The sequence below is a fragment of the Diabrotica undecimpunctata genome, chromosome 1, assembly GCF_040954645.1.
Source record: "Diabrotica undecimpunctata isolate CICGRU chromosome 1, icDiaUnde3, whole genome shotgun sequence".
In the NCBI taxonomy this organism is placed as follows: domain Eukaryota; kingdom Metazoa; phylum Arthropoda; class Insecta; order Coleoptera; family Chrysomelidae; genus Diabrotica; species Diabrotica undecimpunctata.
This window is the reverse complement of record NC_092803.1, coordinates 12,578,519-12,606,248: the sequence shown is the minus strand read 5'-3', so window position 1 is coordinate 12,606,248 and position 27,730 is coordinate 12,578,519. Positions and strand designations below refer to the sequence as shown.

Sequence of the window (27,730 nt, the reverse complement as noted above, 5' to 3'; positions counted from 1 at the left end):
GTTTATCATAGGCTCACATGGAATACTCCACCACAAAGAAAGCTTCTATGTCATTGGGCAGATGTAGAAGGATGTGTGGTAAGAATTGGGGGCTCAACTGACCAAATGAAGTCAGACCAATGATATCCTATGGGTCTATGACGTGGTGGACAAAGATTCCAAATGGGAGCAATAAGGCTGCTAGGTAATACACAAAGGCTAGCATGCTTGTGTATTACGGGGGCCATAAAAATAAACTCATTCAGCGCGTTGGAACTCCTACTAAATCTTCCACCACTTTATATTTTTATACAGAGCAAAGCCATATCTGTGATACAGAGATTAATACATAATCAGCAATACATAAGCCAGGCGCAAAGTGCTGATAATAGAAAGCTTATTGAGAATCGTCTTATTGAGAACACTGGATTCCTGGCAGATAATCAGGGAAACATAGTACTGGAAATAGAGCATAAAAGGAATATTTGGATTAAATACGTGGAAAAAACTTTTGAAGATATACGAAGTAACACTGGTACAACAAACACCAATTGCGAATCTGGACCACCATTTACAGTCGAAGAAGTAAAATATGCCATCAAAAGCACCAAAGATGGTAAGGCAGTAGGCCCTGATAATTTTCACTCAGAATTCTTAAAACTTATGGACTATGATGGCATAAAATGGTTGACAAATATATTTAACAATATATATGATACAGGCATAATTCCCCAAAAATGGTTAGTGTCAACTTTTATAAATCTTCCAAAAAAACCCAATGCGAGAAAGTGCGAAGACTATAGAATTATAAGCCTTATGAGCCATTTACTTAAAACATTTCTAAAGGTCACTCACAAAAGATAATATACAAAATATGAGAAACAACTAACAAGAACACAATTCGGATTTCGTGATGGTCTGGGAACACGGGAGGCCCTTTTTGCTGTACAGGGGCTATTTCAGAGATGCAGGGATGTGAATTGTGACATATACGTATGCTTTATAGATTACCAGAAGGCATTTAACAGAGTAAACATGACAAATTAATCACTCTAATGCAAGAAATTGGAATTGACAACAAAGATCTTGGAATTATCAGAAACATTTACTACAATCAAACGACCAAAATCAAAATAGAAGACCAGTTAACTGATAAAATTGCAATAGAACGTGGAGTACAACAAGGCTGTATTTTCTGACACTATAGTTTTTGCCGATAATCTGAATGACTTACAGATATTAACAAATCGCATAACAGAAGTCAGCAACAGATACGGACTAGCTCTTAACATAAAGAAAACCAAATTTATGACAATTAGTAAAAAACCAATACTAAACGCTCAACTTACAATCAACTAACAGAATATCGAAAGAGTCGAGCAATATAGATATCTCAGAATTTAAACTCGTATCTATATATACGTATACTTACTACATATATATATATATATATATATATATATATATATATATATATATATATATATATATATATATATTGTATATGTATATGTATATTCTATAGAAACAATTGCAAGTAAGAAACAAATATCTTATCATTATGCGATCAATGAACTGAATGCATGTTTACTGCAAATTATACCGGATATATTTTTCATATAAATAACAGATTTTGCAAAACATATCAGTCGCAAAGAAATTGTATTTTGAATGATGTTGTTGCTTTTTATTTTATTTTTGATCCTAGTCATCTATGTCTACCAAAAATGGCATTATGACTACTGGAAAAGACGCGGTGTGTATCAAGTAGAACCATACTTCCTCTATGGAAACTTGAAAGAATTTTCCAATGGAAAATTGTGCATCTCGGATCAATTAAAGAAATTGTACGACGAGTTCAAAAGTAGAGGTTTGCGGTATGGAGGGTACTATGCCTTCACGAAACCTACTATTATGCCAATCGATGTGAATATTGTGAAGAATGTTTTACAGAAGGATTTTGGGCATTTTGTAAACCGTGGCATTTATTCCAATAAAGAAAGATCACCACTTTCTGAGCATCTCTTTACTCTGGAAGGTGAGAAATGGAAGATTTTAAGAGGAAAGTTAACTCCTACATTCACCACAGGTAAGATATTTATTAATTTAAAATATATTTATAAAAACAATATTTTTTCTTTATATATATATTATTTTACATCTGTTGTTGCGGTAAATAATTTGATTTGATAATTTTTACCTTTTGTTCTCATAGAAACTCGGTAATTCTCATTTGGTTTGTATCTTGGATGTAAAGTTTCCCGTTCATAACAGCATTTATTTATTTATCTACCAATTGTATATTTTTATATCTGACTGAAATGTACATTTGTACAAGAATACAATTTTTACCATCTATAATTACTTTTGTCACGTTTCTAGACCATTAATTGACTAGTTTAGCTATTTAAATTATGATTTACTTAGTACATAACCCCCCAAAAAGTTTTAAAATTTGTACCTCCTGAGAAAAACTCCCATGATGTGGGAGCTGTAACCCACATATAACCCAGCAGTTCAAATAATCCATAATTTGAAAGGTGTTTTGATTACTTATTTTTATAAACATTACGTTTTTATTTTCTTAAAATCGATCGATTAGTTACCAACAAATCGCATTAAAAATTCGGTCCCATTTAAAATTGTTGGAGATGACAGCACAGGGTTACAGTTGGGATAAAAAATGGTTTTGAATTTTTTTCAAAACATTATAATTTTGTCGAGTTTAGCGGGGTATTTGTATCATCTTAATTAATTATTAATAATACTTAAAGTTTAAATTGTTCTGCTAATAATTTGATTAACCGAATATAGACATTCTTTTTAAAATAAAGCACAAGATTGATGTGAATAAATTTCTCTGTTAAGTTCCGTATTCTTAATTATGTTTAGTTACATAGCCTTGTTTTGTTTATCTACGGTTTAAAAAGTTTTATTTTTACAAAATTATATATTGTTAATTGTGTTAATAATAGATAACGAACAACTACACAGATTTTTAAAAATAAAAATCATCGTTATGGTATTTCGTTTTGACTCTTTAACCAAAGTCTTTATTATTTTTAAGACCTACTTTAAAATTTAACCTAAGACTGACCGGAATCCAAGTGTAGTCCACGCTTATGCTGCGTGAACTATGATTAACACTATATTAAAAATGTAATATTGGTACTTTCCTCGATTACAAGACAAAATGATCAATCAGTTTTAAATACCCACAAAACTGGCACAAACTATCATTAATTTCTACAATTATAAACGCCAATACGTTTAAAACCATAAAAATGAATTGGGGATTACCCCAAAGATCGGTCTTAAGCTCTTTTCTTTTTAATCTGTATATTGCTGATTTTCATAGTCTCATTAACTTAATTAACCAAAGATTACTTATAAATAAATAAAATATGCTATAGACTTCCTCGTCTACACAGAAATGACAAAATATGAACCCTCCCTTAGAACCTTAAGAAAATTACATGAACATTTCTCAAACTGGTTTTATGAAAACGAATTTAATTTATCTACTAATAAATTTGTTGTGTGTCTTTTTCACTACATAATATTCCTGATATAAATACTATTTTATTAAATGAAAAATCTTTAAATTTCTGAAAGTAAATAAAATATCTAGGTATGTTTCTAGATCAAAAGTTAACTTACATGGGGTGTGTGATGATCGTATACTCCTGGGAGTGCACACCGCACCCATTGCTACTTTCTTTCTATTATTGTTTTATCTTAATCTCTACTAACAACCCTCTGTTATAGCAGTTATGCCAACGATGCAACCTTCTTCTTCTTCTTCTTAGCCTTCTGTCGTCCATGTTTGGACATAGGCCTCTCCCAACTCCTTCCATCGGTCTCTATCCTAAGCAACATATTTCCAATTTGTTCCGGTAATTCTTTAAATGTCATCAACCCATCTCATCTGTGGTCTTCCTTTTGGTCGTTTACTTCGTAAGGTCTCCAATGTTGTATTGTAGTCTTCCAACGTTGGTCTTTTTGTCTAGCAGTGTGGCCCGCGAAGCTCCATTTAAGTTTGGCAATTTTTGTTGTTCTGTCCTCGACTTTTGTTTTGGATCTTACCCAGTCGTTCCTCGTTTTATCTGACAGTCGTATACCTAACATTGATCTTTCCATTGTTCTTTCTGTTGTGGCTAGTTTATTCATGTTTGCCTTGGTTAGGGTCCAGGTTTGACATAGATATGTCATGATAGGAAGAATGCATTAGTTGAACACTTTGTTCCTCAAGTATTGGGGTATTTTGCGGTTCTTAAGTATCCAACTAAGTTTTCCAACTCCTGCTCTTCTAGTAATTCCTGGATTTGTTCTATCTCACTGCCATTTATAGTTATACGCCTGGGATCATCTCTGTTGGTCATTATTTTTGTTTTTTTCATATTCATTTTTAGGCCGATGTATTGGGAGCTGGCTGCTAGTTCCCCCATCATAATTTGCAGTTCCTCGAATGTGATCGCTATAATCACTATGTCGTCAGCGAATCTGAGGTTGTTTAACTTGTTGCCATTAATGTTAATGTAATAGGTTGACCAATTTGTAGTTTTGAAGACGTCTTCTAGGGCTAGTTTGAAAAGCTTTGGCGATATTACGTCTCCTTGTCTCACTCCTCTCTTAATGGGGATGGGATTTGCAACTCTCTTAACTCTCTTAACGATGCAACCACATTAAGTGAATTCTGAGGCACAAACAGGAAGACGCCTCTCAGACAGGTCAAAGGACAGTCGCGAAAGCTGCGCATCGAGGTAACGTGCGACAAGCGTAAGCTCGGTGGCCAGACCTTTCGGGCATTTAGCCGGCGAGAAGAACAAATTTTTTTTGCGAATTCGACGGCTGAGTGACCGAGCACACAAAAATCCGGACATCTGGACATCCGGAACACACTTTTTGGACACAAGTCCAAAGTCAAGTCAAATAATAAATTCAATCTGACATAGAAAGAAAAGCTCGTCTAGCTAAACCTTAAATTAGGTGGCATAACCACACAAAGTAAAACAGGGGATGTCCCATTACCCAGGGCATCCAAAGTAACGGTCAGTACAAAAGCCTCCTCATTCGTTATCTCCTGCGATAGGGACGAATGCTTGGTTATAGCTTGGGGGTCAGATACGTACCGCTCCATTAAGAGGTGTCATCGGTTTGATCTTCGGACATGTGGGTCCCACTGATCCATTGGAACACACATGTTATTCGGAGCTGGCGTTTGTACAAATTTTGTGTGTGCAAAAGTTAACACGGAAATTATACATCGAGTATATCCTTGGCAAAAGCAATAAACTTCTCATTTTTTTAAAATTCATTTCTAAAACTTGGTGCGAAGACGATGTACAAAACCGCTTTACTTTTTTACAAATATTACATGAGATCTATTCTGGACTATGGATGCATACTTTGTGGATTAAGAAGTAAACACATTTTAAATATAATTAATGTATTTTAACGTACTGTTCTACGTTTCTGTATGGGAGCAATCAAGTCTACTCCAATTGCATATTGAAGCTTTAGAACTTCCCTTGGTTTTTAGACGAAAATATTAAGTGAAAAATTCGTAGTGAAAATTTCATGTATCAATAATACCCTATAATCTGGCAAGAGAGATGATCTAATAAACAGTTACTGGACTTGAGCCATGTGTAATAAAAAGTATACCAATAGTATTAGTAAACCTTAATATTAATGACTATTTTGCAGTATTTTATAAAGCTGACATACAAATACCAACATATTGTAATATTTCATTTCTAGATTCATGCATCTTAAATTTCTTTATAGAAAAATGTCCCAAGGCAACTGCAATCTATAGAAATACATGCAAAACATCGGAAGTGACCGGATGTGCTTTCTACGTTTCATCGTAGTTTAGGGAAAAATGTTTAAACTACCTCTCAATTGCCCAATTTAAAGTCTTGATATATTCCGACAGTTTAAACAATAATTCAGCTTTAATAATATCAAATTTATTGTCAGTTTTATTAAATATCCTTAAAAATAAAAATAAAACTACTAATTTTATTTGAGTAAAAGCTCATGTTGGTATAAAATATAATGAGCATGTTGATTCTATTGCTAAAGTCGCAATAACCTCTTCAGCTAAAATTTTACCAGATAAAAAAATTTGTGTTTCTGGCGATTTTCTTATCTCTAAAAGAAATCAAAAAGATCGTTGGAAAACTTCTTGGCAAACTTTTGTCGACCACTTAACAATACAATACGTTTCCATACCACCACATATTCCAAATTCCAGACGGTTTAAGAAATTTAATACAGCACGTAAATATATAACAACCTTAATAAGATTGAGATTTGGTCACTCTTGTTATCCTGTTCATTTTGCAATAATTAAAATGTTCAATTTAGACTTACCTGAAACATGTCTTAACCATATCTTTTTCCAAGTGTTGCAAATATTCTCAGCATTCAGGAACTCATTTAAACAACAAAATCTGCAAATATATATTTCCTCCGTGCCAAATCAATAGCCTATTTGCTACTAATGATAAAAGAGTGTATGATTGTCAGATTAAATTTATACATAATGCAAACGTGTGTATGTAGTCAATCTTAGCTAATCTTCTTTACTTTTGTTTATAATCCCATTGTTAGTTATTCCTTTCCGTGACCTATATTCTAGTAATTTCCGACTCGAAATATCATACAGGCAAAATTACTTCATTCTGTACATATCAGGCAAAATATACATATTAGTGAATGATGATACGCTGTAACGGAATCAAACCTGAACTGTCCATTTTATTTTTATTCCTTTACTAGTGTATGGAGTATTAGAAAATCGTTTTCACAAAGAGATTTCGACCTAGGCAAATTGGCATGACGTGGATAGAAATTGTAAATCCCCATGGCAAGCATTTCCGATTTATATTCTCTTTAAAATAAAAATTCTTAATTATATTAAACTGCATAAGTTGATATTATTTAGCCTCGATTTTGATAGTACTAGCCATGTTTTGAGTGAAATTATGAGAAGTGTTGTGCATATGTACTGAATTATAGATGATTCTTTATTAAGAGTTAGTAACCAGAGCCTACTTCTTCTTCTTAGAGTGCCATATCCCTACTGAACGTCGGCGACTACCATGCTTATAATATTTTTATACTGATCTCGGTCTTGCGCTACGTGTAGCAATTGGTCCGCTGTCAAACCTGTCCACTGCCGCAAATTCCTCAACCAAGAGAGTTTCTTCCGTCCTATCCATTTCTTTCCTTCGATTTTACCGTTGAGAATTAGCCGAAGGAACTCATATCTTGGTCCTCTGATTATATGTCCAAGATATTCTAGTTTACGCCTCTTAATAATATTTAATAGAGTTCGTTAATGTCCCATTCTTCGAAGAACTTCTTCGTTTCTGGTTCTGCTAGTCCATGGAATTTTTAGTATCCTTCGATACAACCACATCTCAAACGCCTCGATTTTATTCATGATATCGGCGTTTAAAGTCCAAGTTTCACATCCATACAAAAGTACAGACCACACGTAACATCTTGTAAACTTTTCACGGATTTCCAAATTTAATGAGTTATTGGATAATAGAGGCTTGAATTTTTGAAATGAGTTTCTTGCCTGTTCAATTCTACATCGAATTTCGAAGGATGGATCTAGATTTTGGGTAATCCAACATCCAAGGTATTTGAATCTCTGAACTCTCTCCAGCGGTTGTTGGTTTAATATCAGTTGGGTTGCGCCGATATCCACTTTACTGGTCACCATGTATTTAGTTTTATCGATATTTATCGACAGTCCCCAATTTGTGCATTCCATGTCAACTCTATTGATTAGCTCCTGCAGATCGTCGATGTTTTCAGCTAGAATCACAGTATCGTCGGCTTACCGTATATTGTTAATTATTTCTCCTCCTATGGTAATTCCTTTTTGATCTTTTAAAGCTTCCCTAAATAGATTCTCAGAATACACGTTAAAGAGGGTGGGAGATAGTATACAGCCTTGTCTTACGCCTCGTTCAATACTGATTGGCTTTGATTATCTGTTGTTGGTATTAATAATGGCTGTTTGGTTCCAGTAAAGTTTGGCAATAAGTTTGATGTCTTTCTCATCTAGTTGGATGCTCTGCAAGGCGGTAATTAGTCTGGTATGCTGAACGCGATCAAATGCCTTTTCAAAATCAATGAAGCACATATATACGGGTTTTCTTACCTACTACAGATTACTACAGAGCCTACTATATTCTATTAATGTATTTGCTAAACATTTTTCTCTGTTTAGTAAGTTATGAGCTAATTGTTTATTTTTGATATCCATTCCTTTCATAGCTATTGACGCATCTTTCCATTGCACTATGTGCCCATTATGCCAGACATATTTGCATACCTAGAATCTGTCAAAGTATCGGTTTTAATTGTACGATACATGCTCATTTATCCTAAGATATACTTTTATTAAAATATATTCGGTTTTAGGAAAGATGAAGATGATGTTCCCAATTATGGTAGCTTGTTCTGAAAACCTAAAAGATATTTTAGACAACCATGTTATGCTCCAAGATGGTGTGGATATCAAAGAAATAATTTCTAGATTCACAACTGATATTATCGGCTCAGCTGCATTTGGTATTGAATGTAACAGTCTCAAAAATCCTGAGTCGGAATTCAGAAAATTCGGCAGAAAAATATTTGAAGCTGGAAAGTGGAAACACTTAAAACGACAAATGGGTAATAGTTTTCCTAAATGGTTTCTAGATGCAATACGGATCAATTTGGTAGATCGTGAAACTGAAGACTTCTTTATGGAAGCGGTACGAAGTACGGTTCGGTATAGAGAAGAAAATAAAGTACACAGAAACGATTTTATGCAGCTATTGTTAGAACTAAGAAATAAGGGAAAAATATCGGATGATCATGTTAGTTCTGTAGGTAAAAATGACAGCAATAGTCATTTTTTATCGCTTAACGAGCTAGCTGCTCAGTGCTATGTCTTCTTCGTAGGTGGTTTTGAATCGTCTGCAATGACAACTACATTTACTATGTTAGAGCTAGCCAGAAATCCAGAAATTCAAGATAAGCTGAGAAACGAAATAACTACAGTATTGGAAAAATACGAAAACGAGTTAACTTACGAAGGCATAATGGAAATGACTTATTTAGATAAAATTGTTCACGGTAAGTGTATCATTATATTATAGATAAAAACAGAAAGAAGTTATAAAAGAGATAGGAACATTTGTTGTTATGTTAAAACGCAAATGTCATTTTTGGTGCCGATGGAAGCTGTATATATATACTACACTTTTTTCCTGTTATTTTTTTAATATTTTCAAAGAATCCCGATGTTCAGTTTTCAAATAATATACACTCGCGATCATAAAATCCGGGTCACCTTGAAAATTCCAAGTTTCTTGAATATTTTTGCATCTGGTGCAGTAATAACCTTTTTTTTTAAGCTAATGTATTTTTTATTTGTCATCAATGTTTGTTTTGAAAGAAAAAAAACGGTCTTTTTATTGTTTTTAATGAAAAAGCAGAAAACAAACCAAATTGTTGATACTTGGTAAAACATCAGTGGAATTTCAATGACTAATATCGTGTAGGTATTGCCTCCCCTTGCTCTAATAACCTCTTGCAGACGACGGGGCATATTCTCAATTTTTCTCCGGATTACATGTTGTGGTAAGTTATTCCACTCTCTAACTAACATATCCTTAAGCTCCTGTGCATTGTTAGGAGGAGGTGTATGGGTTTGAATACGTTTTTTCAAATCGTCCAGAGATGTTTGATGGGATTCAGGTTGGCCACCGTAACCTCGTAATTCTAACCTCGCCCAAGTATTGCATACTGATCCTGGCAACGTGTTCTTGCGACTTGCCGTTGAGTGTGACCGTCTTCCACAAACGCAACAATGCGTACGGTTTCAACAACAGTCAAGGCATTTTTGGCAAAAAATAAACAATAATAATCACTAATAAACTCATTAATAAACACTAATGGCGGCCATAATAAACGTTTGTGTGTTGCGTTTGAACAGAAAGTCGAAGCACAAATGAGACATTTAAAACAAGCGGCAGTTACAGGTACCGTTCATTTTGGGAAGTGTACAGTTTTCCGCGCAATCAGCATTATTGGAATTCTTTGTTATAAAGGAAACCGCTAAGCTGACAACAATTCTCAGAAACATGCATTAGTTTGTATTTGTGTTATTATTATTTACGATAAAGCTCGTTAAAAATAAAATAACGGCGATTTTCAAGATGACCCGGATTTTATGATCGCGAGTGTATATAAGGAAGTCTCTTATCTTTATGGTAATGAACTCGAACGGGAACAACTAAAAAAGTACAAATACCAAAAGAGATTTAAAACAAAAACTGAAACAGTTGGGGTGAACTCTTTAGGAAAAAAGTTTAAAACTTAGAAGAACAAGAACAGGGTTAATTTTGCAAATACAAAAATTTCACTAATGTTGTAATGTTTCACCTGACTAAGTTTGAAAGGGTAATCACGTATGAGCTACATTATGTTTTAACATTTTTTTATTTTCGCTTCTAGAATCATTAAGAATGCATCCTCCAGGCTCAGGAATAGGAAGAATCTGCAATAAAGATTACAAAATCCCTGACACAGATTTAGTGATTGAAAAGGGAGTCAGAGTATTAGTTCCGATTTTGGCTCTTCACAGGAATCCGGATCATTATCCCGATCCAGAGGTATTTGATCCGGAACGTTTTAATGAAGAAAATAAAGCAAAACGTCATCCTTTTGCTTACATCCCTTTTGGAGAAGGACCTAGAATGTGTATTGGTAGGTATTATATACGTATCCTCATTTTTGTAAATATATTTATATTGCCAACCCCTGGACCAAGACATTATCCATAGTTTTAAATGATCTATAACAGCTTTACTAACTTATTAAAAGACTTTTAATTTGTATAGACAGTAGTTCTCCTCTTTAAGAAATATTACCATAATCAACTCCTTGGTAGGAATTACAGTGGCTTTGCTTACTTTGTCACCGATGTCAGTAAAAAATGCGTTTCTATAGCTGGCTTTATATATAATATAGATGCGAATGGTTGTAAAAAAGAGGATACTTATTATTATCCACTATCAAGCACATTAGTGGATTTAGAAAAATTTGCAATGATTGATCTGCCAACAAGAAGTGGAGAATTGACCAACGATGGTTGTATTGAAGAAATACAAAATTTTGTTTTTTTGTTTTATTTATTTATTTATTTATTTCATCATCATATAACGGGGGTCCTACGGCGATTGCCGCTTCCCGCATTTCAGCCTCCATTTTTTCCTATCTCTCCAATCTCCCTCTTCTAAGCCTCTAGATTGCATTGTTTTTATAATTTCTCTTCTCCAGGAATTTGGTGGTCTTCCCCTTTTCCTTCTTTCTGGCGGAACATACATTAAGGCTTTCTTTGGCCACCGCTCCTCCTCCATTCTCATCACGTGACCATACCATTGTAATTGCCTTCCTTGTATTCTATCTGAAAGAGTATCTCTAATTCCTGTACGGTTTCGTATTTCCTCATTCCTGATTCTTTCCATTCTCGATACTCGACATGACCTTCTAAGATAATTCATTTCCACAACGTCTACTTTGTCTCGTTCATTCTTTGTCATCGTCCAACATTCGGCACCATATGTCGTAATTGGTTCTACAATTGCTCTGTATACGCGAAGTTTAGTATGCATCTTTATTTTATTAGACCACAGTAATGAATTCAGTATTCGGATGCATTTTTTCCCTTGGGTTATTCGGTTTTGTATATCTATCTTAACTCTGCCATCTTAACAATTATTTATTTATTTATTTTTTAATAAAACTCTAATGATTATTGCTACCTGATCATTCACTATAATCAATAAGCAAGTCAGTTCTATGTACAAAATATTACAAAAAACTTATCTAAGGTTACATTCAACAATATTCCTGAGGCTCTAATACATTATAGTACTACTAGCTAACGTGTACACTTAGCCCACTTTGCTCTGCTTTTTCACTTTCACTCACTTATAGCACTAACTCAAACGGCTTCGTTCTCTTAAGTCTGCTTATATGGTTGGCATTGTCTAGGAGTTTGATGGCCTCGACATTCACGTAATTGGAGAGCCAACTTACTTATTGTCTGGATAACCGCATCCATCTGGAGGTGTCGATGAAGATCACAGTTTCTGAATTACCATGGAGGGATAACGATGTTCCTTAATAATTTATTCTGATATCGTTGTATAATTTGGATGTTACTTTCTTTTATACAGCCCCATAGCTGTATCCCATATGTCTATATCGGTTTAAGGACTTGCTTATACAATAACAATTTGTTATAAGCAGACAGAGTGGATTTTTTCCCATCAACCAGTACATCTTTCTGAACTTAATTTCTAATTCCTCCTTTTTTTTTTCTTAATATGAGCTTTCCAACGTAGCTTGGAATCTAATGTTATACCGAAATATTTTGCTGTATTTGCATAAGGTATTTGGTTTCTATTTATACTCACTGAGATATGTTGTTCTCTTTTGTTGGTAAAATTGACATGAGCAGATTTTGTTTCATTCAATTTGATACGCCTTCGCCTGGTCCAGATGTTAATTTGATCAACTGAGTTCTGTAGCATATCTTTTTAATAAATTCTGATACTTTTCAGCTCCAAGATTTGGATTGCTACAGACCAAAGTGGGAATAGTGACCATTATCAAAGATTTCTCCGTAACTCTTAACAAAAAAACACAACTTCCCATAAAATATGCTCCAAACGCTGTCGTCACAAGTGTAGCTGGAGGTGTATGGTTAAATATAGAATCACTACACTAACTGATGATTCTATATATTTATATGATTTAAATTCAACATATTCATTAACAGCAAGTTACTGAATGTATGTACTATGTACATAAATAATTTTAGACATATTTGTTTTTCATGAATGTAGTATTAAAAAATTTCCAGTATTGTTATAAAAAATAAAGACTTTTAAGTATTATGATGAGGTTTTTCTTTTTTTCAACCATATAGTTAAAAGGTTAAGTAGTTTTTAAAATTCGTGATATGGTTTTGATGCCAAGGTTTAATGGTATCTTTACCTTTTTCTTTTTATAATACTGTCGTTCTATAGAGATTGCTTATTTGATTGGTTATCATTGTACGAAATGTGCAGAATAATTATTCAGTGATCCGAATAAATCCTCTAATTATGAGTTTAGTGTTCACTGACACTGATTGACATATTTTATTATATACATTTTCTTTAGTTATCAGATGCAAAATCATGTCTTGACTCGAAAATTTCAAAGAATGGTTAACTTTCAAAATAAAGATGCATACCAAACTTCGCATATACTGAGCAATTGTAGAACCAATTACCACATATGGTGCCGAATGTTGGACGATGACAAAGAATGAACGAGATAAAGTAGACGTTGTGGAAATGGATTATCTTAGAAGGTCATGTCGAGTATCGAGAATGGAAAGAATCAGGAATGAGGAAATACGAAACCGTACAGGAATTAGAGATACTCTTTCAGATAAAATACAAGGAAGGCAATTACAATGGTATGGTCACGTGATGAGAATGGAGGAGGAGCAGTGGCCAAAGAAAGCCTTAATGTATGTTCCGCCAGAAAGAAGGAAAAGGGGAAGACCACCAAATTCCTGGAGAAGAGAAATTACAAAAACAATGCAATCTAGAGGCTTAGAAGAGGGAGATTGGAGAGATAGGAAAAGATGGAGGCTGAAATGCGGGAAGCGGCAATCGCCGTAGGACCCCCGTTATATGATGATGATGATGTTAACTTTCAATTTATTCGACTATTTGAAGCAGCAGCCTAGAGAGTCAACATTGTCATGATTGTAGCCAACTATTAGACTACAATAGATCTAAAACTGAGTGCTTATCAGACAAAATTTATAATATTTAGTCGGTAACCTCACAACAATGCTTCCCTACAGATAGATCAAAAAATATTCATAGAGTTATTCAGTTTATATATCTGGGATGCTACATTACAGACTAACTAAACCCAAGTAAATTAAATGGTTTCTGAAAATGAAATAATTCTTTTGTAACCACAGCTTAAATCTAAAATTACGTCAAAGAATGATCGAATGCTATATTTGATCAGTGTCGTTACATGGCACCGAGACTTGAGTCTGAAGGCTGATGCGATCAATCACTTAGAGGCGTTTGATATGTGGTGCATAGAAGAATGCTCCGAATACCCTGGACAGCGATACAGACTAAAGAATTTGTGTTAAATAGAGCAAATGCCGTCCATGGATTATTAAAAACTATTAAAATAGGAAAACATTTATACCTTGGGCATATTCTCAGAGGAGACCGGTACAGAATACTTCAGCTTATAATTAAAGGTATAATTGAAGGCCACAGATGAATTGAAAGAAAGCAGATGTCATGGCGCAAGAACATTCGCTATATTAGGGGAATCTAATATTACACCGAAAGAAGAAGAATACTTATTTAGTAAGATCATGTAACGTTGTTGTTTCCATGTCCACTTCATATTTTCTGTGTATACAGGTTTGGGGAAAGGCTTTTATAATGCTAGCTTCTGTTGTGTTTTTTATATGCACTGCTTTTAAAAAATTTTAATGTATAAGAAAGTCGTCTCCACTTATTATATTATTTGCATTATTTACAGACTATCGAAATTATGGTTAAATAACTACCCTGCATTTTTTCATCAAGTGTTGCCAAATGTATCTCAGCATGCCTGTGTTCCACTGCTTCATTTAAAGCTCTACTAACTAAGCCTGCTACCACTGCATTATGAGCTTTTTCTCGAAGGGAAGCTTTAAAGTTGATTTTGCATTCAAAACCATTATTTTGACTTCTGTCTTAGCCGTAGCCCAATAAATCCCGACTACCTTCTTTTTTCCAGATTTTTTTCCTACATTTCCGTATGGAGGTATTAGTATCTTTAGGCTTGCCTAACTAAAACTCATATAGATAGAAGTCTTCTGATGCATCGCCAGGACCTACCGGGAGGCTACTGCCAGGAAGGTGAACTTTCCCCCATATAAATTGGTAGCTGTAGTATTCCAGATAAAGTTTCTTGATATCTTTAAACCGTCCAATATAATTTATCATTGCTAACGATAGGAGATCGTCTATATTTGCTCCCATTACCTTAGCACTGCCACTGATAAGGTGTGCAGTAGTTGCAGAAGAAACATTCAGTAACAAATAATTTTAGACCATGTCCTATAAATAGCGATAACATTTTGTACCTTAGGGTAAATAATCTATTTTCATCATAAACATTAAAGGTAAGATAAAGTTATATAAACCAATTTTTTAATGAACCAGGCGTAACAAACTTATCGGTGAATAATAACATAATATGTATTTAGTATAACTTCGCTTCAATTGTATAAAATTAGCGAAAATATTTATTTTTTATCTCTATATAAACTCGTGTATGAAGAACACATAGTACGATATCATATCTGCCCACAAATATCGAACATTAACTATTGTTCTAATGAGTGCATTATGCTACTTGAAAACACCTTATTCTTATATGTTTAAATAACAGAAACTATTTGTATCGTTTCAGTCGATGAAATATGTTAGTGGTTCTAGTGATACTGATCTTTACATGTATTTATCTTTACCACAAACGTTTGTGCATATCTTTACCGAAAGCCTGTATATTATACCACTACTGGAAGCGAAGAGGACTGTACCAGCTAGAATGGGAGTTTTTGTGTGAGAACTTAAAACCGATAAAGAAAGGAAGCATTTTCATCACAGAGTTGTACAGAGAATTCTACAATGAATTCAAATCTAACAGAGTGCAATATGGTGGGTTTTTCGAGGCAGTTAAACCGAGTTTTATGCCAGTCAAACTTGATATTATCAAGAGTATTCTTCAGAAAGATTTTGGTCATTTCATGAAGCATGGTCAATACAACAGTGTAGAAGTAGATTCTCTCTCGAATAATCTGTTTTTGTTGGAAATTAGTAACGTCACCCTTTACTACGGGTAAACTTCTACACAAATAAGAAAAATAATTATTGTTTTAGAGTAGGTATTTAAAAACTAATATTATATAGTATTTTTCATATAAAAATGCGTGCACGTCACAATTTATATAAAGTGACGTCACTTATTACAGAGTTACAAATGTTAGATGATAATTTGTGAGATGTCGAGGATATAGTAGACTTTAGTGATTAAGAGAAAGATGAGGTTGAAGAAATTATACAGCAGCGCCTCAGAACTAATCAAGATCACGTAGTCAACTATCCTACAGAGTTTTTGAATTCATTGGATTTGCCTCCTGGACACTGCTATGCTGCGTAACATAAATCAATCTCGACTCTGCAATGGAACGAGACCGACTGTGAAAAAGTTAACGAATGATGTCATTGAGGCGACAATGAACGAAAAATACAAAGGAAAGGATGACGTGATCCCGCGTATACCGATGATTTCAGCGAATGCACCATTTGATCTTAAACGTTTACAATTTTCCATGCGTTTGGATTTTACAATGACGATAAATAAATCACAAAGCCAACTTAAACGTTTAAGGAATTTAGTTTTGCGTAAGAACAATTCTTCGCGCGTCGGGAAACCGTCATTGTTGCATATTTACGCAAGTCAAAAAAAAAATTAAATATTGTTTATCAGAAAGACTTAAATTTTTTTTTATTTTTTTTTCTATTAGTTTTTTAGACACATTATTTAATTTAATTTTATACGAAGTTTACTAGGTCAGCTGGTATATATATTAATATTTGACATTGAGTTTGCCAAAGATTACGGAGGTAAATAAATTTTTATGTCCTAGGTTTTTAAGTAAACGATCAATTAGCTTTAATGCGTTTACGTTACTCTACATAAACATAGTATTTGACCCTTTGGCGATAAGGATGTATTCCTAAATATAATACTTGTTGACGGTAACTTTGTACTTTTATTATTTGTCTTTGGTCATAAGAGTGAACAATTTTAGTTGTATTGTGGATATTTAAAACGAAAATTTTTAATTACATTTAATATAAATTTTCAAGGTAAATTGACATAAATATTTCTTTTATTATTACAATATTATTATGTCCGTGATATAAATTTAATTTAATTTACCTATTTATTTCTTTAATAAACAAAAACAAAAAAATTGTGTTGATATAGATAAGTGACTTAAATAATTTATACAGTGGTATAAATTTTATATTATTGTTTATTGAATATTTAGCTAAATCACGAACTTATACCTCGCAGTTTATATATACATATATAAGCAACAAGTTAGAAGATTACTCTTCGATGACGAATACGGTGAACTGCAAATCCAAGCTTACTGGAAGCTTTTGGACGATGTTAGGAATAATCTTTTATTCCGACAATATATATATATATATATATATATATATATATATATATATATATATATATATATATATATATATATATATATAACATACAGTTTGTCCTAGCAAAACACCATCTTTTGCATTGATTTGGTACAGAAAAGACGTTAAAATGAAAGTACAAACATTGTATTTCTTTTTAGTTCGTGATAGGTGTTTCGAAGTTTTACCTCTCCTCAGAAAGGTTTGTGGTCTCTCGAATTAAAATGAAGTACTGTTTATCAATATCACCGTTATAATACCACAACAGGCCTAAGTACGCTAGCAGCAACCTCTATATGGACTAACAAGAAGTCATGAGACCTATCTTCGATGGCGAATTAGGTTAACTGCAAATCCAAACTTGTTGGAGTTTTTTAGGAATAGCATTTTATACCGACAAAAAAAATATTTCTGATGGCGAGAATTGGATTGGTACGTGAAGCGGATGATGTTTTCTTTAGAAGAGGTCTCCATGTCGAAAGAAACCGGTTGCCGCCCAAAGAAAATTTGGGCGTTTTTTAATATCTATGGCTTATCGGATAATTCTTGGTCAATATGAACAGATAGGGGATATGGTTCTAGAGTGTTAAAAATCATTTTGGTGACCTGTATGAAAATGTTGAACTAGAGTTGAAATTGTATCGAAATGCGAACAGAAATTGAATGTTTATAAATTATTTTTTGGATTCTACGATTGATTTGGCATATGCAATATCTGGGGCAGTGTGCACAAAGAATTTCATAACCTTCGTGTTGTTTATTTGAAATGTTGACATTGACTCGACAATAAAATCATAGCCGGTAGTTTGATTACCGTCTTGGCCACCATATCTATATCATTACTAATATATCGTTAACCTACGGCATACAACCTGCCACTCAATAAGACCGATCATCTTGTTTTACTTCAGTTTCATTCTGCTTTTCCATACCAAAGTGAAACTAACTCTATGACCCATCAATATTTTAAGGTTAACTAAAACACACATAGACAGAACTCTTTTAAAACATTGCCAGACACAAAGGCTAACGCCAAGAATCACTTATGCGTTACAGAGGCCATTTTATCTAAAATAGAGTTTTTTTACGAAATTTCGCTTTTAGTCGTCGTCAGAGAATTGACCCCTAAAAATCATACGAACAAACTGAATTTTGCAGAGGATATTAATTTTGGGACCCCAAAAAAGATGCAAAAAAGTTTACCACTTTTACCCCCGGGCCTCCACCTAAAACTACCCTCGCAGGGGGGTAAAAACGCAAAAAAATCGGTTTACCAGGAATCTGTATACCGTAGAAAAAAATACTACTTGCAAGTCAGAGACAATATGAGAAATCTCAATACGTTTTTCGGATAGTGCCATCTATTTGTTGATACGTCTTTTGGTTACCACGAGGTGAGCTAGATATGTGTAGTTTTTGATCAATAGTTTGGGTTAAAAATTGGATAGAAAAATAGACATGCAGTTTTACATGAAGAGCCAAATAAAAAATTTGACAAACAAGATGAGTTGTGTGCCTGGCTATTTAGTATATAAAACAGCGGTATTACTCACCTATCGATCAGAGCTTTAAGTTATTTTATCTATTTAAAGATATTGAACAATAATTGTTAAAATGAGTGCACTATGTGACTTGAAATAACCTCATTTCAATAGTAATAAAAACCTGTTTAAATAACGGGAATCATTTGTATTGTTTCAGTCCATGAAATATGTTGGTAGTTCTAGTGATACTGATCGTTGCAAGTGTTTATCTTTACCAAAAATGGTTGTACAACTACTGGAATCGAAGAGGAGTGCACCAGCTAGAGCCGGAGTTTTTGTATGGAAACTTTAAACCGATAACGAAAGGAGACATTTCCACCGCAGAGCTTTTCGCAGAATTCTACAACGAAATCAAATCTAAGGGACGGCAGTATGGCGGGATTTATCAGTCATTTAAACCGGGATTTATGCCAGTCAATCTTGATATTGTAAAGGGTATTCTTCAGAATGATTTTAGTCATTTTATGAATCATGGTCACTACACCAATCCGGAAGTTGATCTTCTCTCGAATAATCTTTTTTCATTAGAAAGTGAGAAATGGAGGAAGATGAGATATAAACTCACGCCAGCTTTTACTACAGGTAAGCTTCTACAAAAATAAGAAAAATATTGATTGTTTTAGAGTAAGTATGTACGTTCTAATATAAAAGTACCAACATACTCTGTAATCTCTAAGTTTAAAGAATATTAGTTGTATTTCTATGAAACGGGGTTCTGTGAAACTATCAAGAACTATTTAGCTTACTTATTCAGTGAAGAGCCGCCCTAAAACAAATGAAAAATGGGAAAACACCAGGAGAAGATAAAATTACTTCAGAGATGCTAAAAATGGGAGGCACTGCATTAGAAGAGGCAATGAGAGCATTACTGAATAAATGCCTATTGGAAGGACAAATACCAAAAGCATGGAAAAATGCGGAAGTCATTCTACTCCATAAAAAAGGAGACGCCGCAAATATAGAAAACTACCGACCAATAAGCTTGTTGTCACACCTTTACAAACTACTAACCCGAATAATAACAAATAGATTGACAGCTAAGCTAGATGCATACCAACCGGTGGAGCAAGCAGGCTTTCGTAAGGGTTTTAGCACTATCGATCACTTGCAAACAATCCGGACAGTTATTGAAAAAACAATAGAGTACAACATACCACTACATCTGGCATTTGTCGATTATCACAAAGCATTCGACAGTATCGAGAAATGGGCTTTCTTAACAGCATTGGACGACGCCAGAGTAGATTCAAGATATGCTGCCCTCCTTAAGAATATATACGATGATGCTACTTTTCACGTAAAAATAGATGATGATCTGGAAACTATGAAAATAGACTTTGGCAAGGGCGTGAGACAGGGTGACACCATCTCACCCAAGTTATTTACTTTGGCATTAGAAAATGTCTTCAAAAAACTAAATTGGGTCGAAAAGGGATTAAAAATAGATGGAGTATATCTTAACCATTTGCGTTTCGCAGACGACATAGTACTAATAAGCACAGATATCCATGAACTAAAATTAATGCTACAAGATTTAAATCACAAATCGAATCAAATAGGATTAAAAATGAATCTCGACAAAACAAAGATATTAAGCAACAGCCTAGAAAACATCACGATAGATAACATCAATGTAGAAAAGGTAGAACAATATATATATATATATATATATATATATATATATATATATATATATATATATATATATATATATCTAGGACATACAATTAAAAACGAAAAGGAAAATCAAACCCTACAAATTAAAAGAAGGACACAATTATCATGGGCTGCTTTTGGGAAGTTAAGCTTCATTTTAAAAGACAGAAAAATCCCAATACACTTAAAACGAAAAACCTATGACACTTGTATACTACCAGTTGCAACTTATGGATTGGAAACTATGGCAATAACAAGAAAAATGGCAGAACAATTAAGAGTAACACAACGGGCCATGGAGAGGGCCATGTTAAATATAAGCCTCAGAGACAAAATTCCTAACACCGAAATACGTCGAAGAACTAAAGTAACCGACATCATGGAAAAAATAGCGACATTGAGATGGCAATGGGTAGCACATGTAGCAAGACAAGACACCAACAGATGGTCTCATAAAGTGACATTCTGAAGACCTCGAGAAACAAAACGAAGCGTGGGAAGACCCAAAAAGAGATGGATAGACGATATAACAGCTGTAGCTGGAAAGCAATGGATGATAATTGCAAAAGATAGGGAAGCGTGGAAACAATTGGAGGAGGCCTATGTCCAACAATGGATGAATGAAGGCTGAAGAAGAAGAAGAAGATTCAGTGAAAACCGTATAATTTAAAATTATTGAATGAAAGAGGATTTTAGCAAAAAAAAATTATTACTACACTTTGCCCAGGTTGCTTTTATACTGTTTGTTTTTTTTTTTCAGGTAAAATGAAGATGATGTTTCCCACTATGGTTGCATGTACCCAAGACTTACAAAAAATATTAAACGATCATGCCCGTATTCAGGACGCTGTTGACATAAAAGACCTAATATCCAGATTAATCACAGATATCATTGGATCTGCCGCGTTTGGTATTGACTGCAATAGTCTTAAAGACCCAAATTCAGAATTTAGACAATATGGAAAGAAGGTATTTGAAATTACTTATTGGAAGAGTCTAAAACGCTACATGTCTACCATTTTACCTTCGTGGTTGCTGGATTTCATTCGTCTGAAGATGACCGACCAGGAACTTGAAAACTTCTTTATGGGTATTGTACAAAGCACGGTTTCTTTTAGAGAGAAAAATAATATATATAGGAGAGACTTCTTGCATTTAATGTTGCAGCTTAAGAACAAAGGAAAAGTCATGGAAGATGAAGATTTTAAATCTGTGGATAAAAAAACTAGCGAAGATGACGATAATTTTTTAAGCTTCAACGAAGTCGCTGCCCAGTGTTACGTATTTTTAATTGCCGGATTTGAAACCTCCTCTTCTGCTATATCTTTCGCTTTGTTAGAGTTGTCCAAAAATCCAGAGCTTCAAGGAATGCTTAGAGAAGAAATAAGATCTGTTTTAAAGGGGTCTAACAACGAATTTACTTATGAAGCTATTATGGAAATGACATTGTTGGACAAAGTGGTAAACGGTAAAAGTATATGTTTGTTTTCTATCTATATTATTAATTTATTTTAAATCTAGTACAAGATAAAAGTGGTATGATTGGAGCTAATGTGTAATATTTTACTTGTAAGTAGTCCTTTGGTATTCGATACCAATAAGAGTGTATTTTGAAATAAGAAATTTCCATTTTCTAATGTCAAGATAGTACTAAAACTTATTTTCTTAAGTTTGTAAAATATAATTCCTTGGATTGGTTTGGTCAAGTCAGACGTAGAAGTGGGAACTACGTGGGACGAAGAATAGAGCTATTAAAAGTTTAGTGAAAGAGAGCTAGTGCAAAACCGAGGAGAAGATGGAAGGACTGTATGGCAGAGAACAGAAAGGTTTAGGTGAGGAAAAACCGATGAAGAAGAAAAACATCACCTAAACGACTTGAAAACTTATCAAAACAAAACTCTTTTATATGCCAGAAATAATATTTAAATTATAATGCCAAAAGATGTATTTATCAATTTATAAAAATCGTCTTTGTTTTATTCCATTTTAAAGTTCTATATCTGTAAAAAAAACCACCCTTTACCAAAGATCTTTCAAGCCAAATTATAACGAACTGTGCTTTAATTTAATATTATAATTTTATCAAATAATTATTAATTTTATGACTGGATTAAAATTATTTGTATCATTTAGAAACTCTAAGAATGCATCCACCATTTTCATCCATTGTAAGAATCTGTAACGCCGATTATCAAGTTCCAAACACGGACATTGTTATCGAGAAAGGAGTTAGAGTATTAATACCAGTCACAGGTATTCATAGAGATCCCGATCATTATCCTAATCCTAACGTATTTGATCCAGAGAGATTCAATGAGGAAAATAAAGCAAAACGACATCAGTTCGCCTTCATGCCTTTCGGAGAAGGACCTAGAATGTGTATTGGTAAGGAAATTTTTTATATTTAATTATTTTATCTATAAATTCACAACAACTAACAATGATGATTTATAAAGTAAGAATGATTTAAAACGTAAAAGATTAGGCATTATTTGATTTTTTCATTCAAATAACTATAACCATTGCTCAGCTTTTTATTTCTATCCGTTTATAATATCGATAGCCTAATGCTGACAGATCGTAATCCACAAAAAATTGAAAATTCATATTTTTATGTCAAAGGCAACCAACCGTGCATCCCTATATGCTGGTAAATTTTCGTAACCTAAATAAAATAGTAAGGTGGCCATTCCCGCGATTTCTAACAAGTCCTAACCCGCTCGCGTTGTTTGTTTACTTCCAACTCATCTTATTCCACAGTGTAGCTTGAATGGCAAAGCGTGTTGGTAGTAATTCGTTTGACGTTTTGGGATAAAAACAAGACAAAACAGTCAAGAATGTTAGGAAGGGAATATACTGGTTATAGAAGGCTACAAAACATTGTGTAATGATATTCTACGCCCTGGACGTAAAATGAAGCCAGCCTGTGTCTCAAAGTTTTGCGCTACCGCGCCGACTCGCTTTTGCCAAACAATATCAGAAAACTTAAGAAAATAAATATTTTTAAAATTTTGGAAAATGTCCTGGAAACAAAAAAGGATTTTCTTCGCTCATATGGTTACATACAAGGAGAAAAAAAGATGTTATGTAGATGGACCTTCCAGGCGAAGTGGTACCTACGAATACTTTCTGACAGTAAAAGGCGATAAATTACAAGTCTGCAAATTGATGTTTCTACACACTAGGAGTAGGAGAAAAGATGGTACAGAACTGGGTAAGTGCTATACGAAAAGATGGATTTCTAGAAAGTTGTGACTTGATGCAAACAAGGATCAAAGAAAAAAGAGAGTCTACACCAAAAGCAAAACAGGACATTTTGCGAGTACAGAATTTACGAGAGTTTCTGAACAGCCTGCCTAAAATAGAGAGCCACTATTGCCGCAAGTCTACTGGAAAGTTATACCTGGAACATAATTTCAAATCAAAAACTGAAGTATATAATCTTTATAAAGAACAATGTAAAGACAGGGAGGCACCATTATCAAATTGTAAATTCTCTACAGAATTTGACAAAATGAATTTAGCCTTGTTTAAACCACGCAATGACCAATGTGATATATGTTCATCTTACAAGATGAAACAGGTTACAGATGAACAATACGCATCCCACACTAGAGCAAAAGACCTAGCACGCGTCGAAAAAGAAACCGATAAAACCAGAGCCATCCATAAAGAAATTTACTGTTTTGTCGTTGATGTGAAGGCAGTCAAATTGTGTCCAGTGTTACAGGCTAGTTCTTTGTACTATAAAACAAAGCTACAAGTACATAACTTTATAGTATATAACTTGGAAAACCATCGCAGCATGAATTTCGTTTGGAATGGGACTGAGGCAGACCTTGATTCATCTGTATTCACTACGTGTTTATTAAAACATCTAGAACAATATTTGACCTTTGAAAAGAAAAATAATATTCTCGTCGGCTGTGGTTATCAGAATAGGAATGTCGTCCTTGCGAATGGTTTATCGGTTTTAGCTTCCAAGTATGAAGTCGAGATTGAGCAAAAATTTCTAGAAAGAGGTCACACTCAGATGGAGTGTGACTCTACCCACAGTATAATTGAACGAAGACTAAAAAATCGGCAAATATTCCTACCCTCAGACTATATTTCGGTAATATCAGACTTTCGCTACAGCTCAATTCGTCCAGGTAAATCAAAAGGAGATTTGAAGGTAACAGATCTTAGAGGCTTAAAATACCTACCAAATGGGGATATATTATACACAGTGGCCCATGGTCAAAAATATGAACTCCTTCCTCAGAGAAAGAACACCGTCAATCACGATTTGGTTTACGATCAACTTTATTCGAATAGATTAAAAATAACCACAAAAAAATGGAAGGATCTTCAAGATCTAAAGTCTGTATTACCTGCAGATGTGCACTACTTCGATGATACGCTGCCTCACGAAGACTTAATCACCAAAGACAAAAACAAAAATCAAAAAAAGAAAGCCAAGATTTAAACTTATTATTTAGTTATTTTATTTTAATTATTCCTAAAAATGTTAACTGTAACGTTGTTTAAATGGTATTCGCTTAGTTTGCTACATTTTATTTAAAGTAAACACACATTTGTATCTATTTTTATTTGAAATTAATAAAAATAAAAAAATAAGGATTATGATTTAAAATGACGTAAACCACACTTTTATGAGAACACCTTGAGTTATAATAGCTTACTACATTTTCTAAGAGTACGATATACTCGTAAGCCGCCATGACGTTGGTTACAATATGTCGTATCCCTTAGTACCCTGATCAAAATTAAACAAATTGATATTTTTACAATAAACTCACTTAGTAGCCATTACATAATTATTTATTTAAGAAAACATTACACAAGCAATCTTTTATAATTATGCTATACAGTTTTTTGTGCCTCTTGTAAAATTTTCTAAAATTGGGTTACGACCTATCAGCATTAGGGTATCGATATGTTTTGTTATCTTGTTTTTATCTAAAGCAAGTCTGTTAAACTTTATTAGGTCATCTACCTAACCCTGGTCTTCCATTACACTCGACACAGTAGTTCTTTGCTCTAAATAAAAGCCATTGACTTTTTTATGAAGAGTTATCTATTTAAAAAATTACCTTACGCCATTGTTTTTCCTAATTTATTAAATGTTCAGGTTATTTCCTTTATGATAATTCTCCAGTCTGCATGGATTCTTCTTTGGTCTACCATAAGAAAGTGATGGTAGCAGTTTTTAGTTTATTAGCGTTCTCAGCCCTAACCGATATCTTTCAAATCAGCTGCATAAAATTAACAAGATGATATTCTTCTTCCTCTTTATAAGCAATTCTGCTTGTTCATTGCCGGATTAATACCTCTATGAAAGATTGTCACTCCATCTTTTGCGCGGTCGTCCGACACTTCTTCTTCCGATTGGTGACTTATCTCTTGCTATTTTGACGACACAAGTCTCCTCCATTCTACTTATGTTATTCCATTCTTTTTTTTTCTATTTTGTGTCCATTCATTTAAACACTGTACGTTACATTTTCTTCTCATGTCTTCACTTCTCTTTCGATCTCTCAGCGTATTTCCTGTAATTTTTCTCAGTATTCTCATCTCTGCAGTTTCCAGTAGCCTTTGTATTGTGGCTGTGTCGAATCTTGTTTCTGGTGCATATGTCATTAGTGGTCTTACACTGGCGTTATAAATTCTTATTTTCATCTCAGTCTTAATGTGTCTGTTTCACCATATTATTAAGGCATCCTGCCAGTCTATTTGCTTTTTGTACTTGATCTCTTACTTCTTTGTCCAGATCATCATAGCTACACAGTGCAATTCCCAGGTATTTTATTTCCATTACTTGTTTAATACTGATGCCATCAATTTCTATTTTACATATGGTTGGTTCTTTGCTGACTACTATTATTTTAGTTATATGAGATGAGATTGTCATATTAAATTCTTTTGCTCGTATGTTTAATCTGTGGAGCAGTCTTTGCAGACTATCTTCATCTTGGACTACCAATATTGCGTCGTCTGCCTAACAGAGTATTTTTATTTCTTTGTTTCCCATTCTGTATCCTCTTCCTTTGTTAACGCTTTTGATGATTTCATCCATGATCAAATTGAAGAACATGGGGCTCAATAAATATCCACTTGTCTTATTCCGCTGCCTATTTCTATAGGTTCTGTAAGTTGTCCATCTATTCTGACTTCCATTTTGTCGTTTTGGTAAATCTTTTCGATAGTTTTTATAATATTTTGGGGAACTTCTTTATTATGAAGAAGATGGATTACATCTTTGAACAAGATGATATTAGTAACAAAAATTTCAATGAAGCCTGTTTAATGCTTTCTCAGACTTCTTGTTGACCTAAAGACTCAAATGTAGTCCTTGGAACCCATAATTAACCAGCGCTCTACCATTAGTACTTTATTAAGACTGGCTTAATATCTTTAACTCATAACTTTTGGTTTCTGCAAGGTACTCCAAAGAAATTTTGATACTAACAGCTTTTCAATTCGTTTTCCTTAAAAAAGTACTTTGTATTATTACAGAACTCTTGTTTATATAAAGAAGCACTTGAAACGATAAGTTTTTTATATCTAATTCTTAAGGATTACTGCCATTTTCACATCCACACCACCCATCCATTTCCCTCCATCTCCATTTCCAAAAGCTTGGGTTTTAATGGTCCAAAGAAAAAGGTAAATAGCACATGCACAGTACCACTTTGTACCTTCGGCTTGTAGACCATAACCAGAAAATCTGCTAAAAAAATAGAAATAACACAAAGGACAATAGAAGAAACAATTCTTAGTATGTCACTGAGAGACATGATTGAAAACACCAAAATAATACGTAGAACGAAGATCAGGGGTCATCATCATCATCCAGTTGTTGGGTTACGTTGAATAAAAACCTAGGACCTATAAAGTCCAATTGCTTATTCTAACATTGAATTGGGTAAATTGTATAATCTTTTTTAACAGTATCCTATATTTTAGGTTCCCGATTTGGACTTCTTCAGATAAAAGTAGGAATAGCATCCATAATAAAAGATTTCGCAGTATCTCTGCACCAAAAAACGCAACTTCCCATCAAGTATAGTCCCAAGTCTTTAGTATCAGCCGTAGAAGGCGACTTGTGGTTAACTGTGCAATTAGTAAATTAAGGCCTTTTTTTAAATTTTGTTATCAATTGTTAAT

At 33.7% G+C, this 27,730-nt stretch overlaps 2 protein-coding genes across 2 annotated transcripts in view; one reads left to right on the top strand and one right to left on the bottom strand.

Moving 5' to 3' along the window:
- The window catches only part of LOC140444752 (probable cytochrome P450 6a14), a 190,891-nt gene that overhangs the window by 95,054 nt on the left and 68,107 nt on the right, over window positions 1-27,730 (bottom strand). The window lies entirely within an intron of this gene.
- Window positions 1,466-27,730, top strand: LOC140443598 (uncharacterized). The gene is made up of 10 exons (XM_072535339.1): window positions 1,466-2,068; window positions 8,431-9,129; window positions 10,513-10,764; window positions 12,627-12,787; window positions 15,556-15,707; window positions 15,793-15,984; window positions 19,068-19,486; window positions 21,321-22,028; window positions 22,694-22,945; window positions 27,530-27,730. The coding sequence occupies exons 1-10, from the start codon at window positions 1,651-1,653 to the stop codon at window positions 27,694-27,696; spliced, it is 3,420 nt and encodes a 1,139-aa protein (XP_072391440.1). The 5' UTR covers window positions 1,466-1,650; the 3' UTR covers window positions 27,697-27,730.